This window comes from Rhineura floridana, chromosome 18, assembly GCF_030035675.1.
Source record: "Rhineura floridana isolate rRhiFlo1 chromosome 18, rRhiFlo1.hap2, whole genome shotgun sequence".
NCBI classification, from domain to species: domain Eukaryota; kingdom Metazoa; phylum Chordata; class Lepidosauria; order Squamata; family Rhineuridae; genus Rhineura; species Rhineura floridana.
The window spans coordinates 16552390-16570215 of NC_084497.1; the positions used below are offsets into that span (position 1 = coordinate 16552390).

Sequence of the window (17826 nt, forward strand, 5' to 3'; positions counted from 1 at the left end):
CAGTGGGTCTACTGTTGAGCAGGTAATGGCCATACTACCCTGAACATGCCCAATCTTGTCTGATCTTGGAAGCTAAGCAGGGTCAGGCCTGGTTAGTACTTGGATGGGAGACCGCCTGGGAATACCTGGTGCCGTAGGCTTAGAGGAAGGCAATGGTAAACCACCTGTGAATACCTCTTACCATGAAAACCCTATGAATATATCCAAAAAGAAATTCATAGGGTCGCCATAAGTTGCAATCGACTTGAAGGCATATAACAATAACAAAACTCTTGAGTAGGATTAGCGTTGAATACAATCTAATATATTTTTTGCAATAATTAAAAAAAAACAATGACAGAGAAGAAGGGGCAAGGGATCTGGGGCCTGGTGCAAAAGACATGGAGTTCAGACCCCCTCGGCCACCCCCTAATAATGCCCCGGGGTCTAAGGACAGTGTAGATGCCAAAGGAACTCCCCATTAGTGGCAGGCAGGTACTGTAGCCTCTCCCAGATCCGAGCTCCTCTACTAAGCCCGATTTTTTTTGCTGTGTTTTGCAGGTGTTTGGCATGGATTTGATCATGGGGAGTGAGAACCTGTGGCCACTCCTGCTGGGTTTCACCTTCGTCCCTGCCTTGGTGCAATGTATCCTGCTGCCGTTTGCCCCAGAGAGCCCCCGTTTCCTCCTTATCAACCTCAATGAGGAGAACAAAGCCAAGAGTGGTAAGTGGCTGCTGCTTCCCTGCACGTGCAGATACATCGCGTATGCGGCTCAGCACTTAAGGGCAGAGTTATGTGACTGACTGATAGACAATATTATATATTGGTTTAAGATCCATCTGGATGACCAGTTTAGACATTTCATGAATAAAATAAAATAGTTTGGCCCTAGGGTGGGCAGATGCAAAAAGAGAGCGGGGCTCGTGCACCTTTAACAGTTGTATAGCTCGTTATACACAATAACTAAAGGTGTAAGAACCCAATCTTCTCTCCGCCCTCCACATGTAACTACTTTACTTGTAAGTCTTGAGTACCTTTTGCCTGACTGTGACCTCCCCCTATACTTCTTTTCTCTCCAGTTCTAAAGAAGCTCCGAGGGACAACCGATGTCAGCAGTGACCTCCAGGAAATGAAGGAGGAGAGCCGGCAGATGATGCAGGAGAAAAAAGTTACCATCCCAGAACTTTTCCGCTCACCCATGTACCGCCAACCCATCCTCATTGCTGTTGTCTTGCAGCTTTCCCAGCAGCTCTCTGGGATCAATGCGGTAAGTGGCTGCTGAGGAGCTAGACTGGTTTTCCTGTGCAGGGGAGTAGAGTTTCTTTTATGCGGTCAGAGCATTTCCTGTTTAAATTGCTGAGAAGAAACCAGGCCTGGCGGGCATCTTAATGAAGTGCTCCTCCGTTCAAACACTGTGAAGCCAGCTTCACCCTGACCCAGGACAGGCATTGCCACTTGGCATGCTCATGCAGTTGCCCAGAGCCCACCACTAACAGTGATGCCTGTTGGAGCTTTTGATCCAGATCTCCAGTGGCCATTTTTGCACCTGCCATCTTTGTGTCCTCAAAGTGCAGAGTTCCATTGTCTCATGACATCGTGAGTAAAAAAAAAAAGCACCATGAGCCATGAAAACATGGCAGCCATCCTTATTTTTCCATGCGCCACAGGACTTCCAAGATGTTGCATTTTTGGGAAAGATTTAAGATGCTAGATGCAACTGCTGCCATTGTGGACCTGAGGGCCTCAACCCTGGGGTTGGTTCTGTCCTTACCACCCTTTCAAGGATTGTCAGAAAACAGCAGTAGGGGTGGGGTGTCTGAGGGTGATTAGATTCTGCAAGTGGTCATATATATCAGAGCTGGGTAACTTTTTTTTTTTCTGTCAGGGACCACATTCCCTTAGGGGTACTCTGTCAGGGGCTGCATACCAGCAGTGGCCAGGGCTGGAGCCAAACGTGGGCAGGGCCACCCCTTTCCTCTCTCTTTTGCTCCCACATGAAATCAGGGCAAGGGCCTCACGCGCCCTACAGCCTCAGATTGCCCGCCGCTGTTGCCTCATTAAAGACATCTTAAGCATTCTAGGCCAGCTCGCTTCCTGCTTTGCTAACTTTCTACTACAAGTTGGAAGTGCTACAGCCCACTGTCTACACCTCAGGAGTCATCCATTGTGCTGCATGGGTGCAGACTTAAGTTTATTTAGTGGCATCTGTTTTAGTCTGTTGTATCGAGATCTGACCACTGCTGGATGCAGGGTACTGGGATGGAAGGATCTTTTGGTTTGAGCTTATGTAGTTACTGTTAAGGTTCCCATGGTATGGTCAGGGATGCTTAAGGTTGGTCCTGCATGTCTCGTCTGCTTACACCTTTTCTTTATTTTTCCTAGGTGTTCTACTATTCAACTAGAATCTTTGAAAAATCTGGTGTGCAACAGCCGGTCTATGCTACCATTGGGGCAGGGGTTGTGAACACAGCCTTCACAGTTGTTTCAGTGAGTGCCTGCCTTAGTTGCTGGTCAAAGGGGTGGTGCAAGGGTGGAGAAAGGAGGCGCTTTTATGGCAGGGGCTGCTTTAATACTGGAGCTCAGCCTTAGACAATGCCAACAATGCCAACTTGATATACATTATGCAGTAAGCACCCCCCCCCCAGTGCAGGTCCTACTCCTGGGATCTTACAGTCTGAAGTGTGTGACAGGTGGGGCAGAGCAGGGGGAGATTAGGAATGCCAGCTACAGCACTTGCGACCAAGGCTCTGTTTCAGCCAGGGATGTGAGGGGTACACGCTGAAGGCAAAAATCTGTTGGGGAAAGTGGGCTTTCAAGGGAGGGAGAGGGTGGGCCCCATAGGAGGGTTTCCGGGAGGGAGTTTGGGGTAGTGAGGGAGAGTGGGCAGCTTCGGACTAGGAGGCTGACGCTAAAAGTGCTGCAATTCTTCCCCCCTTGAAAAGGAGCCTTCACACACCATCATGATTAGTTTCACAACTTGCTATTTTATATCTCAAGATGGGGTGAGGGTCGCAAGACTGGGAAAACAACACAGAATTCAAAGGGGTACAAAACTCAGTGGCAATCAAATGTATAACAGCTTAGGGGTGTAATGAATAACAACACCCCCCTCACCTTTCCCCTTAAATCCAACCCCGAAAAGCCAGCTGGGATAGATGGTCCTCTGCTGCTTCTGAAATATCCTGAAGCTTGTGTGGGATACCCAGTTTGAGGCGGCCATTGGCAAAGTCCCTCTCTATATGGAACCTCTGCTGTCCAAGACAGGCAGGCACACAGGTTGGAGCCATGTATAGTGCTTGGCTTTTGTGCCCAAGAAGAGCTGCCTGCTCTCGGAGGAGCCTGCTCTGCTGTGTTTCTGCATGAGTCTCTGTTCTAGGTCTGCTTTCTCTGCAGTTTTTCTGTCGCATTGCTGTAGGAGAAGCAACTTGAATGACATGTCTCTGGTCAACTGCTGGCGTGGAGACTGGTTGACAGGAGGAGGGAAGGGCTGTAGTTTAGTGGCAGAGCTTCTACTTTGCATGCCAAAGTAGGAATGGCTCTGTGTTTGAAACCCTGGAGAGCTGCTATCATTCAGAGAGACCGGTACAGAACTAGATGGACCAGCAGTCTGACCGTGTGTAAAGCAGCTCCATACAGACTCACACAGAGACACAAGCAACTCCCCAGAGCCTTTTAATTAATTAAAAGTTATTTCTCAGGGCAAACTACCATATTAGGCTCTTTGGCTTCCTACATTCTGCTGAGGAGGTATTCATTTTTTTTATTCCCCCTGATAGTTGTTCATAGTCGAGAGGGCAGGGAGACGGACTCTGCATCTCATTGGCCTGGGTGGAATGGCGGGCTGCGCAATCCTCATGACCATCGCGTTGGCTCTTCTGGTGAGTGGCAGTTGGTGTAACTGTTGATCAGAATATGATGGAAAGAGTAGAGGGGATGCCTAGATCTCTTGTTGACGGGCAGGGGCTGGATTAACCACAACCCCCTAGCCTCAGGTTGTCTGCCTTCATCCATAGTATGCCTTCATAGCAATTGGATGGAGTGATAGCGCCCCCTTCTGGTAGTGAGCTGCGCATCACATGCAGCAACCTTAGCCCTGGAAGTCGGTAGAAAAGGCCACTGGAGGCTGCTGGGAAGTTGGAGGAACTACCATTTTAATTAATGAACACATTTTTAATCCCACCATAGACTGTTCTAGAGGTAGCTTAACAGCATTTTGCAATAAAATAAAATAGAACAGGCATAGTTAATTAACAATACATTTAAAGCAGCCACTGGGTGGGTGTGTGCTGACAGCATTGTACCCAGAATGAGGCTATTGAGCGACAATGCGGAGGTGACTGCATGCTTAGGAGAACCCCTGAGATTTGCAGAAGTAAAAAAATACAAATCTTAAAAAAAAAACACCTAAAGGAGCATAAAACTGCTTAGTGAGGTGTTACAATCTGCATTATCGTATTGTATCTTGGCATTCTATTTTTGCAGTTGAAACTACAGAAACAAAAATGGTATTTTAACAACAAAACAAAGCACCGTTTAGGAAGGACTGGCTACATTGCAGTGTGGAAAGTGTTTGATTTGGGTTCAACCCCCCTTGACGTTCACTGGGTGACTTAGTATTTGTGCATTATTTGGCTCTTACTGGTCTTCTTTTTCAATGTTAGGATCAAATGGCCTGGATGTCTTATGTCAGCATTATCGCCATCTTTGGCTTTGTGGCATTTTTTGAGATTGGTCCAGGCCCCATTCCATGGTTCATTGTGGCGGAGCTCTTCAGCCAAGGCCCACGGCCTGCGGCGTTTGCTGTGGCCGGCCTCTCGAACTGGACATCAAACTTCATTGTGGGGATGGGCTTTCAGTACGTTGAGGTGAGTTTTTTCCAAGGCCAATGAGGTGTCGTTTGAGCAAGGCTACCCTCCCATCAGAGGGGTTATGCCCAGGTGGGGTTTTATATACAAGCCTACTTCCAGTGGTCTGTGTGTGTTGTGTCATGCTACAACATGACCAAGATATGGAACACTCTGACAACTGTAATTTCTTCTCCTCACACACATCCTTAGGAGAAACGGGCTGGGGATTCCCCGTGCCCCACTTCCACTGGAGATCGGGGGTGGGGAACTTATGTCTCTCCAGATGTTGCTGGATTCGTATTTCCCATCTTCCCCCATGATTGGCCATGCTGGCTGGGGCTTATGGGAGTTCAACCACATCTGGAGGGGCCTCACAAGTTCCCCAACCCGATCTAGGTCCTCCATATCATGCCTCATTTACTCGGCTTCCTGCTGCTTCTGTATTCCCTTCCCCACCCCGGGAGAGAAGCTGAAGGGCTAGACCAGCTTGCCTATGTTTGCTCTCAAAGGAGCCATGCTGGCCACTGCTCCATTCCCTCTTGGGGGGACACAGAGGCAGATACAATGGCCGAGGAGGGGATGTGGGGAAAGCCCAGTATAAGAGGGAACTATTGGAAATAGGCAAGAGTGAACAGAGATGGACACAGGTTGGAAAGCAGCAGTGGAGAATCCCTGCCCACATGGTCAGGTGGTCTGTGCTGGAGCTGGTGGGCTGGATCCTGTTCCCCACTCCAGGTCAGAGCTTGGAAAAGTTACTTTTTTGAACTACAACTCCCATCAGCCCCAGCCAGCATGGCCACTGGATTGGGCTGATGGGAGTTGTAGTTCAAAAAAATGACTTTTCCAAGCTCTGCTCCAGGTGTAAGGAGTTAGGTGGGGAAAGAATTTGAGGGTGGGATGAAGGATCAGAATCGCCTCTTTTACCCCAGGTCAAGCCTTACCCCACCTATGAAATGTCAAAGGCTTCTCTGTAGTGAGTCCCTCTGACTGACTGATGAGTATCCAAAAGATACGGTACTTCCAAATAACCATCACCTAGAACCCTCTTGCTGCTAGAAAATGGAACATCTGTCCCACAACACGGGGAACATGAAGTGTATCCCCAAATAGCTACGGTATTTCCACTTCACCTACAATTTACACTTAATTTTGAGTCCTTTGAGGTGCACAGCAGGATACAAATGAACTGTAATAACAAATAACAGCCTCTCTGATAATGAGAAAAGTCTGAAAGGGAGACATTTGTAGGTTTCTCTTTCAAAATGGGGCTGCTTCCAAATAGTTACGGGAGGCCACTGTTTGGCACCATGGGTGTTCTGGATGGTTTCTTCTTGTCCCCTGTGCTATTTAACATCTAAACGAAGCTGCTGGGAACAGTCATCAGGAGATTTGGAGTGAGGGGTCATCAGCATGCAGATGACACCCAGTCGGTCTCTTGGTTCCATCTGAACCAGGAGAGGCAGTTGATGTGCTGGACCAGTGCTTGGACACAGTGATGGCCCAGATGTGGACCAATAAACTGAGGCTGAATCCTGAAAAGACAGATGTGTCCAGATCTCTCATGGTGGAGAGACTGCCTGTTATGGATGGGGTTGCACTCCCTTGGAAGGAACAGGTCCACAGCCTGTGAGTACATTGTCACTAGAGGCTCAGGTGGCCTCAGTAGCCAGGAGTGCCTTTTTCCAGCTCCAGCTGGTTTGCCAGCTTCAGCCCCTTTTGGAAAAAGATGACTTGGCCACAGTACTCCATGCTCTGGTTACTTCCAGATTATTGCAGTACACTTCATGTGGGGCTGCCCAGGGCTGCTTGGAAACTTCAACTGGTCCAAAATGCAGCAGCCAGGTCACTGGCAGGGGTTCCTTTTAGATCTCATATCATCTCTGTTTTAAAACAACTGCATTGGTCGCCCATTTGTTTCCAGCCCAATTCAAGGTGCTCAAGCTAGTGTTTAAAACCCTAAACAACTTAGGTTCCAACTCTTTCAAAGGCTGCCTCCTTCCCTACAGACCCTCTTGGCTGTTGAGGTCAGTAGAGGGGGCCCTATTAGTAATTCTGCCACTCTCAGAAGTGCAGGGTGGTGGCAGCCCCTAAGTTGTGGAACTTCCTCCTTACTGAGGTGCATCTGTACAGGTTTAGGTGAATGCTGAAGATGCACCTCTGCATCCTGGCCTTTGACACCTGAAGCGTGTATTTTTAGACCCACCCTATTTTGTGGTTCTAATTGTTTTTAACACTGGATTTTAAGGAGGTTGTAACCTGCCCTGGGACCTTTTGAGTGAAGGGCAGGCAATAAATGCTGCTACTACTACTGCTACTGCTGCTACTGCTACTACTCATAATTTCCAGGATCTGTGAGGAACTAAATAGCAGCAGAATGCAATCAGAACTGATGTGGCAGATCTGGTAACTTTTAGGTATTAATTATTATTTATTATTATTATTTTATTCAATTTCTATACCGCCCACAGCCAACGGCTCTCTGGGCGGTGAACAGCATAAATTTAAAATACAATATAATAAAATCACGTATCAATACCACACACATAACAAAATTCCAAAGACTAAAAACATATTACATAATTGTTCTAGTATACTAAGATGTAATAAATATACTAAGAATATTAAAATATTAAAATATTAAAATGCCTGGGAAAAGAGGTATGTTTTAACCTGGCGCCGAAAAGAGAGCAAAGTTGGCGCCAGGCGCACCTCGTCAGAAAAACTATTCCATAGTTCGGGGGCCACCACTGAGAAGGCCCTAGATCTTGTCGTCATCCTCCGGGCCTCTTTATGAGTCGGTACCCGGAGGAGGGCCTTCCATGTTGCACGCAGTGTACAGGTAGTTTCATATCGGGAGAGGCGTTCCATCAGGTATTGCGGGCCCACGCCATGTAAGGCTTTATAGGTCAAAACCAACACTTTGAATCTGGCCCGGAAACATATAGGCAGCCAGTGCAAACGGGCCAGAACAGGTGTTATATGTTCGGATCGTTTGGTCCTAGTCAACAATCGGGCCGCAGCGTTTTGCACGAGCTGCAGTTTCTGAACCGTCTTCAAAGGTAGCCCCACGTAAAGCGCATTGCAGTAGTCCAATCTTGAGGTTACCAGAGCATGGATAACTGAAGCAAGGTCATCGCTGTCCAGATAGGGACGTAGCTGAGATACCAACCGAAGTTGATAGAACGCACTTCGTGGCACCGAGGCTACCTGGGCCTCAAGTGACAATGAAGGATCTAGAAGAACTCCCAGACTACGAACTTGCTCCTTCAGGGGGAGTGTAACCCCGTCCAGAACAAGTTGAATATCCACCATCTGATCAGAGAAACCGCTCACTAACAGCATCTCAGTCTTGTCTGGATTGAGCTTCAATTTATTAGCTCTCATCCAGTCCATTATTGCGGCCAGGCAACGGTTCAGTACATTGACAGCCTCACCTGAAGAAGATGAAAAGGAGAAGTAGAGCTGCGTGTCATCAGCATACTGATGACTACGCACTCCAAAACTCCTGATGATCGCCCCCAGCGGCTTCATATAGATATTAAAGAGCATGGGGGACAGAACTGACCCCTGCGGGACCCCATACTGGAGAACCCAGGGTGTCGAGCAATGCTCCCGAAGCACTACCTTCTGGAGCCGACCTACCAAGTAGGAGCAGAGCCACTGCTAAGCAGTACCTCCCACTCCCAACTCGGTAAGTCGCTCCAGAAGCATACCATGGTCGATGGTATCAAAAGCAGCTGAGAGATCAAGGAGAATCAACAGGGTTACACTCTCCCCGTCCCTCTCCCGACACAGGTCATCATACAGGGCGACCAAGGCTGTCTCAGTACCAAAACCGGGCCTGAAACCGGATTGAAATGGATCTAGATAATCGGTTTCATCCAAGAGTGTCTGGAGCTGGTTAGCAACCACCCGCTCTAAGACCTTGCCCAGGAATGGGACATTCGCTACCGGCCTATAGTTATTTAGGTTTTCTGGGTCCAAGGAAGACTTCTTTATGAAATTATGAAATTGACACCTTGCTTTTCCTTGCAGGAGGCCTGCGGTGCCTATGTCTTCATCATTTTCATGGTGCTGCTGATCCTCTTCTTCATCTTCACCTACTTCAAGGTGCCTGAGACGAAAGGTCGAACCTTTGACGAGATTGCCTCTGGGTTCCGCCAAGGGGGAGCTCTGCAGGGTGACAATAAGACACCAGACGAATTCCACGGCTTGGGTGCCGACTCCCAAGTTTAAGACTGGCTGGCTCCCTCTTTTGCTTCACGCCTTTCCTGCCTGTTCTCACAGCTTGTAACAGATGCCAGGTTCATGGTGAAGTCAGCGTTGAGGCCTCCTCTCCGGGCCCACTGCCTGGTTTGCGGGTGATGAACTGACACCCATCTGCTAGGAAGAGTTATTTGGCTTTTCATGTCCAGGATTTCAATGCTGACAAGGTTCGGAAGCAACGGCTAACATTCAGGCCAAGCCTTTTCTAGGGGGCAGCAACACATCCTTCCAGTGACCTTCCCTTCGCTTTTTTAAAAAAGGAAAGAAAAAACCAGGAACACCCCTCACCCCCACACACAGTTTGCAATACTGGAAGCAAACCATGGTGTCAAAAGAACACTGTTTTGGATTTGATTTTAGAGACACTTAAAAACAAACCAATGTTTAAAAGGTTTGGGGCAGAAAGAGGGCTGACCAATGATGGCAAAGGATTTCCTGTTGGGTGGGGCCAGCATCCTCAAATGAATTAGGTGACTTCTTTTTAAATTTCTGTGGGCTCTGTGCTAGTCCTCAGCATCCACCGTCCTTCCCATAAGACTGTTCTGGAAAAATGAGGTCTGATATTTTCTATAACAGGTTAATGGTGAAGGTCAGTAATCGGGTGGGGGTGAAGGACAAACGCTTCTACTCTTGAAAAACCTAGCTGTCTGATGTAAACCATGACTCACCTGCCATATCCGTCAGCCAGAGCTTGGAAAAAGTTACTTTTTTGAACTACAACTCCCATCAGCCCCAGCCAGTATGGCCACTGGATTGGGCTGATGGGAGTTGTAGTTCAAAAAAGTAACTTTTCCAAGCTCTGCCGTCAGCCCCCACAGCTAGTCTGTGTCACCCTTTGCCTCTCCATCAGTTACCCTTCCTTAGCGGGAAGGGATCTCTGAAACTGGGAGAGGCAGCCAGAAGAGAAGCAGAGAGAACCGAGACCATTTAGGAAGTAACATCGCATGTTTTTACTGAAGAGGTTTTAAAAAGCGGGGTTTGGGGGCCTCAGGCCCAAGAACTGGCTGTGGCCCTCCAGGCCTCTTTGCTCGGCCCTTGGGACTCTTCTCCAGGCCACACCCCTTTCCCTGAATTGTGATAATGCCTGCATGGAGGTGTGTGTGTATATGCATGTGTTGTATAAGCCAGATTTTGTGCGGTTGAAAGGTGACATACTTATGAAGGTAAGAGTAACATTTATTGTTCTGCCCTAATTTGCCTCTGGTCCAACCAAACTGGGTATGTGGTCCCCAGTAGGTTGCCCATGAGAGAATGTGGCCCTCAAGCTGAAAAAGGTGGCCCATTCCTACCCTAGAGCTCTCTTGAAGCCGTTTGTTCCCTCTCTCAAAATTGCAGGCCACCAAACGTTCAGCAGTCTGTGTGTGAGGGGGAGACAGGTCAGGTGGGGGATGGGGACTAGACCCCCCCCCGAGTTATTTATCATGTTGAGGGAAGAGGAGAACCTTCTCACCCATCGTAGCTTGCTCCACATAGCTTAAGGAGTCTTCTTGCAGTGGATGACTACCTTTCAAGTCGAGAAACGCAGACATAAACCAGGGTTTCCTGTTCAGTGGTCCATCTTATAATTAAACATCCTGTATCCAAATGGTAGCCAACCAGCTGCCTCCATGAAGCTCACAAGGGGCTTCAAGATGGTGTGAAGATGACGAGCCCTCCCTTACTCTTTGCCTGCCTGCCTCCCATCTACTCTTATTAAGAGGTAGACTGCTTCAGAAGGTGGAGGTTCACAACCAATAGCCATGGAAACAGATTCCTAGATTTAAAAGAGATCTCTCCTCTTGTCTAAACTCCTTTGAAGAGCCATCTAAGCAAGCCAGCAGCCACCGCAGTTCCTTATGGCAGCAATTTCCAGACATTAGCATGTCATGTGGCAAATGCTGCTGTGTGGGGAGTCCAAAAGAACAGGAATGCCCCAAACCTCATATATCAACAGTTTCTCCCAAGAGCCCCCCGTCTCCTTTTACCAAAGGTTCCAGAAAGACACAGTTCTATTGCGTCTGCTCCAGAGGACCTCTGACAAGCACCACTCCTTGCCCTTAACACCCTGAACTTGCTGAAACAACAAAAACTCAGTAAAAATGGCTGCATACATTTCCTGCTTACTGTGTATAGACTGGAAAATATTTATATTATATATATATATATATGTATTTTTTTTGTCCCTTCATGTTAATAGAACACTACGTTATAGTGTGGTTTCAGATGGACAAGCAACTTATTGTAAATATTCTTGAATATGTTCATACTGTATGATAAACAGATATTAGTTTCTATAGCAATTATGACATACAATGACTTTTTTGTTTGTATAGATAAAACTTACCTGCACGGTAGTTGCAACTGAATGCACTGACATTTTAGATTTTCCTCCATATGCTCAACCACCCCAGCCCTTAAAGAACCCCGAGCACGTATTTTTGTAGAAGCTCTTGGCAGGTTTGCAAAAAAAAAAAGAAAAAAAGGACACACAGCTATTTAAATAGTATTTTTTTAATTTATTTGTCAGTTTTTAAAGTGAAGACACAACCACACTTAAAAAAAAGACACTGAAAAAAATAAGGTCAACTTTTTGCATTTGCTGTGTATGGTATGATGTCAGACTGAACTCCTTTCTAAAGTGCCAACAGGAGGTAGGTGCTAAAGAAATGCACAGAAAGGAGAAACTTGTATGGATAGAATAAATGATATGAGCTTTTGAGTATGCTGCAACGTGTTACGTGGTTTCATTTCAGTCTTTGGAGGAAATTCTGTACCTCAAGGAAGGGCAGGAGAGGTCCTGGGTTTTGGGAGTCCTCCAAAGGGATCTCCTTCACATTCACTTTTTCTTCTTTAATAGGGGCAATTTTGGGGTTGAAAGCCACTGCCTGCCCATCCCTCACTTCCCTGATAGATTGCCCTGAGGGAATTCTGAGTGAGCTGTTACAATAAATCCAGAGTATCATTCCCTCTCACCACAAACTCCACTGCTGAGTACCAACAGGAATGGAGCAGATCCTGAAGGTTTGCAGAAGCACAAAAGCTTTTTCTTTGGGGGGGGGGGAGGTGGACTGAGCATGCTCAGTGGGCACAGAATGTTCAGTGCCTGTTGGGAATAGAAATACAGAAAATTTGGGGGAGGAGGGAATAGAATGGAATATCCTGGGAAAGGGCACATTTGCAAGAGCCCTAAAGAGGAACATGCCAGACTAGTGATGGATGGACCAGTGTCAGTTTCATATCTGTTCACTGATAAGTCCCCTCCATCCCATTTCCATATTAAACTGGCAGTTTAAAATATGCACGGAAATTCATATTTAAATAGTGTTTTATCTAAAGTACACATTTCTAAACTTATTTGATCCTAAAGTACGCGTTTGAGTTTAGAACCTCATTGTAAATTTTGGAGAAATTTGAATATCTGAACATCAGTACAGGTGATGTAGGTCAATTTATATTGGAATTTACAAGCAATTAACTCCTTTGGAGCCCCTAGGCCACCATGCAACAGTTTGTTACAAGTCCCTGTATTCCAAATTATTTTGAAAAATTATGAAGCGCAAATTGCCAGGGCTTGCCAACACAGTGCATGTCAGTATGTCCCACAAAAGGTCTCAGTAAATATCCCTTCAAAATCTACAACGTATGAGAGAGTTTGCTCAATTCCTGCTTGCACTCATACAGCCTTTCCTACATTGAACACCCCCCCCCAAACATGACCACATTTCACTGGATGCCCAGATTGGATCCCCACACGTCCATTCCATTCTGAAGACAGGAAAGGTGCAAAGAACTCTCTGTGAGTGCAACAGAGGCTGATGGAGGTGACTTTTTCCCTGCTGCAGGGGGTGCGAGTGGGGGCATGCCTGCACTATTTTTTGGTCCTTTGTTGGAAGTGGCAGCCATTTTTGATGGGCACTAATGCTACTTTGTCAAAATGCCAAACCTCCTCACTGTTCGAAAAATGTTGGAGATGCCTGCTTCTAGTGAGTTCTGGACAGAGGTCTGTAGTTATGCCACAAATATAACTTTTCTTAATGGGCAGGGTGGGGAGGGGAGGGGCACGGCGGCAGAAGACAGAAAACATATCCACTTCTTAAGGTTCTAATGAAACTTGGTGGGATGACTCCCATGGTTGGAACACAGCAACTGAAGGATATAACTTGTTCAAAAAGAACAGAAGGAATAGAAAGGAAGGTGGAGATATATATCCCTGCACAGAAATACAGGAGGATAAACTTGGTAGGTCCACCAAGAGTACCTGGATTAAAATAAATGGGGCAAGGAATAAAAAGAACATGGTAGTTGGAGTCTACTACTGACCACCCAATCAAGGAGAAGACGAGGATGAAACTTTTGCAAAGCACATTGCCAATGTTTTGAGGAGGCATGATGTAGTAGTAATGGGGAACTTCAATTACCCCAATATCTGTTGGGAGATAAATTCTGCCAAACACGGCCCCTCCAAGAAATTCCTGACTTATGTTGGAGATACCTTTCTCCTACAGAAAGTGGACGAAGCAACTAGAGGATCAGCTATCCCTGACTTGATTCTAACCAAGAGAGATGACTTGGTGGATGAAGGGGCAGTTATGGGGGAAAGTGACCACATTATACTAGCGTTCTTGATTTTAAAGGAAGTAAAAGCTGAGAGTAGCCATATGTGTACCCTGTACTTCAGGAAAGCCAATGTTAATAAACTCAGAACAATGGTAAGTAAGGTTCCATGGCAAGTGACCTTAATAAGAAAAGGAGTCTAAGATGGGTTTCTAAAAGAGGAAAGTCTAAAGGCACAATGGCAAACAATTCCATCAAGGAAAAAAGAGGGAAGACAGCAGAAGAAGCCAATGTGGCTTCACAAAAGGCTTAGAGATGACCTGAGGACAAAAAAGGAAACAACGTACAGGAAGTGGAAGGAAGGCCAGACCCCTAAAGAAGAGTGCAGACAGGTAGCACACAATTGCAAGGATGGTGTCAGGAAGGCTAAAGTTGAGAATGAACTGAGGTTAGTGAACAATGCCAAAAGCAACAAAAAAGCTTTCTTCAGGTACATCCATAGTAAAAGACAGAGAAAAGAAATGGTGGCACAGCTACTCAGCAAGAATGGTGAAATGATAACAGGTGACAAGGAAAAGATAGAAGTGCTAAGTTCAAATCTCCAGGGCCTGATGAACTGCATCCTAAAGTATTGAAGGAACTCTTGGAACCACTGTCTATTATCTTTGCGAAATCATGAAGTGCTGGATGACTGGAGGAGGGCTAATGTTGTCCCAATCTTCAAAAAGGGCAAAAAGGAGAAACCGGGGAACTACAGACCAGTCAGCCTAACATCAATCCCTGGAAAAACTCTGGAGCAGATTATAAAGCAGTCAATCTGTACGCACCTTGAAAACAGTGCAGTGATTACTTGAAGCCAACATGGATTTATGAAGAACAAATCCTGCCAGACTAATCTTATCTCATTTTTTGATTGGATAACCCCCCAGTACACTGTGGAAACCGTGTGGACGCAATATATCTCAACTTCAGCAAAGCTTTTGACAAAGTGCCTCATGATATTCTGATTAGCAAGCTAGCTAAATGTGGGCTGGATGGAACAACTATCAGGTGGATCCATAGTTGCTTACAGAATCGTATTCAAAGAGTGCTTATCAATGGTTACTTCTCAAACTGGGGGGAGGCAACGCGGGGGTGCCGCAGGGCTTGGTCCTGGGCTCAGTGCTCTTCTTCATTTTAATTAATGACTTGGATGAGGAGGTGCAGGGAATGCTTATCAAATTTGCAGATGATACATAATTAGGAGTGATAACTAATTCCTTGAAGAGAAAAACAAAATTCAAAGGGATCTTGATAGGCTGAAGCATTGGGCTGAAAACAACAGAATGAAATTTAACAGTGCAAGTTCTACACTTAGGAAAAAGAAACCAAATGCACAGTTATAAGGTGGGGGATAATTGGCTCAGCAATACTACATGCGAGAAGGATCTTGGGATTGTTGTTGATCACAAGCTGAATATGAGCCAACAATGTGATATGGCTGCAAAATAGGCAAATGCTATATTAGGCTGCATTAACAGAAGTATAGTTTCCAAATCTCATTAAGTATTGGTTCCCCTCTATTCAACACTGGTTAGGCCTCATCTTGAGTTCTGGACTTATCCAGTTCTGGACACCACACTGTAAGAAGGATGCAGACAAACTAGAGCAGGTTCAGAGGAGGGCGACGAGAACAATCAGGGGACTGGAAACAAAGCCCAATGAGGAAAGACTGAGAGAACTGGGCATGTTTAGCCTTGAGAAGAGAAGACAGAGGGGAGAAACGACAGCACTCTTCAAGTACTTGACAAGTTGCCATACAGAGGAAGGCAAGGATCTCTTCTTGATTGTCCCAAAGTGCAGGACATGGAATACTGGGCTCAAGTTGCAGGAAGCCAGATTTCAACTGAACATCAGGAAAAACATCCTAACTGTTAAGAGTGGTACGACAATGGAACCAATGACCTAGGGAGGTGGTGGGCTCTCCAACACTGAAGGCATTCAAGGGGCAGCTGGAAAGGCACCTGTTGAGTATGCTTTAAATTGGATTCCTGCACTGAGCAAGGGCATTGGACTTGATGGTCTTATAGGCCCCTTCCAACTCTACAATTCTACAGATTAAAGAAATATTATTTGCGGCAAGAGTCTCTTCAACCAGCATCATCAGCCATCCTAACAGTCCTGCTGGATTAGAACAAGTGTCCCATCTTCACCATCCTCTTGCTAACAGTAGTAGATGGAGGCTTTTGGGAAGCCCAGAAGCTAGGCACAGGGGCCTTCTCCACCCATCTGTTTGCCCCACAGTAAGCGGTATTCACTGAACATGGAGGGTCCGTTGAACTTTCATGGCTGATCCCCATTGACAGATGTGTTCTCTGGTTTGTGGTGTTAGAAGAACCTTTGAAATATTCACCAAAGCCCTGTATCAGAGTGGCTACTCTGCTACCCTAAAATATACATGCTTTTCGCCAGTAGTCAGCAAAGGACAGCCATGTCCAGCTTGCTGACTCCTTTCATGAGTGGGCAAAAACCTACGGACTCTTGTTCCATGCCTTTCTCTTGTTCAGAGCCATTCTGGAATGGGATAGTGTGGAAATAATGATGGGCAGCACCCACTGACAGACTTCCCTCTGTCTCTTGTGGGGGTGCATTGAATCCTTCTTCCCTACCCCTCTTACTTCCTAGTTTTTATGGCTCAGTCTAGGTAGCTTGTTTATTTGACCATTTTAATGCAGCTTTCCAGACGATTGTCTGCCAGAATAACTTGCCTCAATAATAACAACAGAGAGACAGGCGTTTCTACCAGGCTTACAAAAACACATAAGTTGTTGGAAGGACATATTGACCCGGTCCGTACCTAAGCCAAAGCATGACTTGGCACAAACACTCCTCTGCTGGCCCTGCTAATGCCTTACCCAGACTTAAATCATGGCTTGGCTTAGTACAGTGGTTCTCAAAATTTTTTGGTTCGCGGCGCACTGTAAACATGTAAAAATTTTCTGGCGCACTTCGTGTACAAAATTAAAAATATATTAATATATTTTAAACTATGAATAAAAATAAACTATAGAAAACTATTACTTACCCTATACAAATGGGTTTCTTCTCATTTTTAAAATATACTTTCATAATATTTGAGGACACCTAGCCACCTCTTAGGGCGCACCAGTATGCCTGGGCGCACCGTTTGAGAATCACTGGCTTAGTATATTGGCCAAACTCAGGCATGTGGTTTGTCTCACTTTAAACTGTGTCCCATCTACAGATTGGTGCAACTGTGCATTCATACACATGCACAAGGCAAAAATCAATCAGCTGGTAGTTAATTTTTACATCTGTAAATTTGTGTAACTGGGTTATTCAGGATGGGGTGGGGTGGGGTTAGAAAATCTCCCCAAATCCAAAGAACTAGATACATTTAAAGGATATGCTTTGATTTCAGCTTCAGTGCCTCACCTTTGGAGTGGGTGGGTGACTTTTTAATTTCCACTTGCACATATGGCTGGGCTCGCTTGCCTGAGCAATCTACAGCAACTGGCTCTGTAATGGTTTCCTATGTCCTGCCTACTCTGTACCCATGGCTTATGGAATCATGGTCTGGATTTTGTCAGTTAACTTCACTATGTGTGGGATGGTGAATAACTGGCCTCTGGCAAGAGGAGAGAAATGGACCGGGAGGCCATCTGCATCCATCCAAGTTTATTCTTCTAATATACAAACATCCAAGAAGTGGCATTTTAAAGTGTATTTTAACTGTATTTCACTATTATTTTGCATTTTGGACGTTGTTTGGTTCTTTTTTGTTCGTTTGTTTTTGGTTTTTGATTTATTGTATTTATTGTATTTTTACACTGCGCTTGTTTTATCTTTTATGTACACCGCCCAGAGAGCCTTCGGGCTTAGACGGTATATAAATTAAATAAAATAAATAAATAAATAAATAAATAAATAAGTGCAAATTTAATTAAAACTGGAAATAAAAATATGGAAAAATGACAGACAACCAGCTCCTAACATCCTTGTTGTTACCTTGATGCCATTTGGGTAGCAGCAGCTGAGGGTGGGTGGGAGGTCTATTTTGCATAGATAGGTTTGGATTTCATCAATCTAATCAAGCGGTGAAGCGATTCATCTGGCACGTATTTGGGTAGCTTCTTTGTAATTTGCCGAACTTTTGTCACCAGTTCGTGAGCCTGAAAAGGAACACACAAAAGATGAAAA

The 17826-nt window shown here is 45.7% G+C and overlaps 2 protein-coding genes and 1 non-coding gene across 6 annotated transcripts in view; 2 read left to right on the forward strand and 1 right to left on the reverse strand.

The window, feature by feature from the left end:
* Positions 1 to 11804, forward strand: part of LOC133372346 (solute carrier family 2, facilitated glucose transporter member 1) — a 61560-nt gene extending 49756 nt beyond the window's left edge. For all 3 annotated transcript variants that reach the window (XM_061600823.1, XM_061600822.1, XM_061600824.1), the window contains exons 5-10: positions 541 to 703; positions 1060 to 1247; positions 2363 to 2467; positions 3757 to 3858; positions 4642 to 4845; positions 8863 to 11804. In XM_061600823.1, the coding sequence (XP_061456807.1) occupies positions 541 to 703; positions 1060 to 1247; positions 2363 to 2467; positions 3757 to 3858; positions 4642 to 4845; positions 8863 to 9063 (963 nt within the window). In that variant the 3' untranslated portion in view covers positions 9064 to 11804. The remainder of the gene's footprint in view (positions 1 to 540; positions 704 to 1059; positions 1248 to 2362; positions 2468 to 3756; positions 3859 to 4641; positions 4846 to 8862) is intronic.
* LOC133372998 (5S ribosomal RNA) lies at positions 22 to 140 on the forward strand. The gene has a single exon (XR_009759596.1). It is a non-coding gene; the product is annotated as a 5S ribosomal RNA (ribosomal RNA).
* Positions 11805 to 17563: 5759 nt separating the features above from the next.
* Positions 17564 to 17826, reverse strand: part of ZMYND12 (zinc finger MYND-type containing 12) — a 38632-nt gene continuing 38369 nt past the window's right edge. For both annotated transcript variants that reach the window (XM_061601592.1, XM_061601590.1), the window contains one exon: positions 17564 to 17798. In XM_061601592.1, coding sequence (XP_061457576.1) covers positions 17679 to 17798 — 120 coding nt within the window. In that variant the 3' untranslated portion in view covers positions 17564 to 17678. The remainder of the gene's footprint in view (positions 17799 to 17826) is intronic.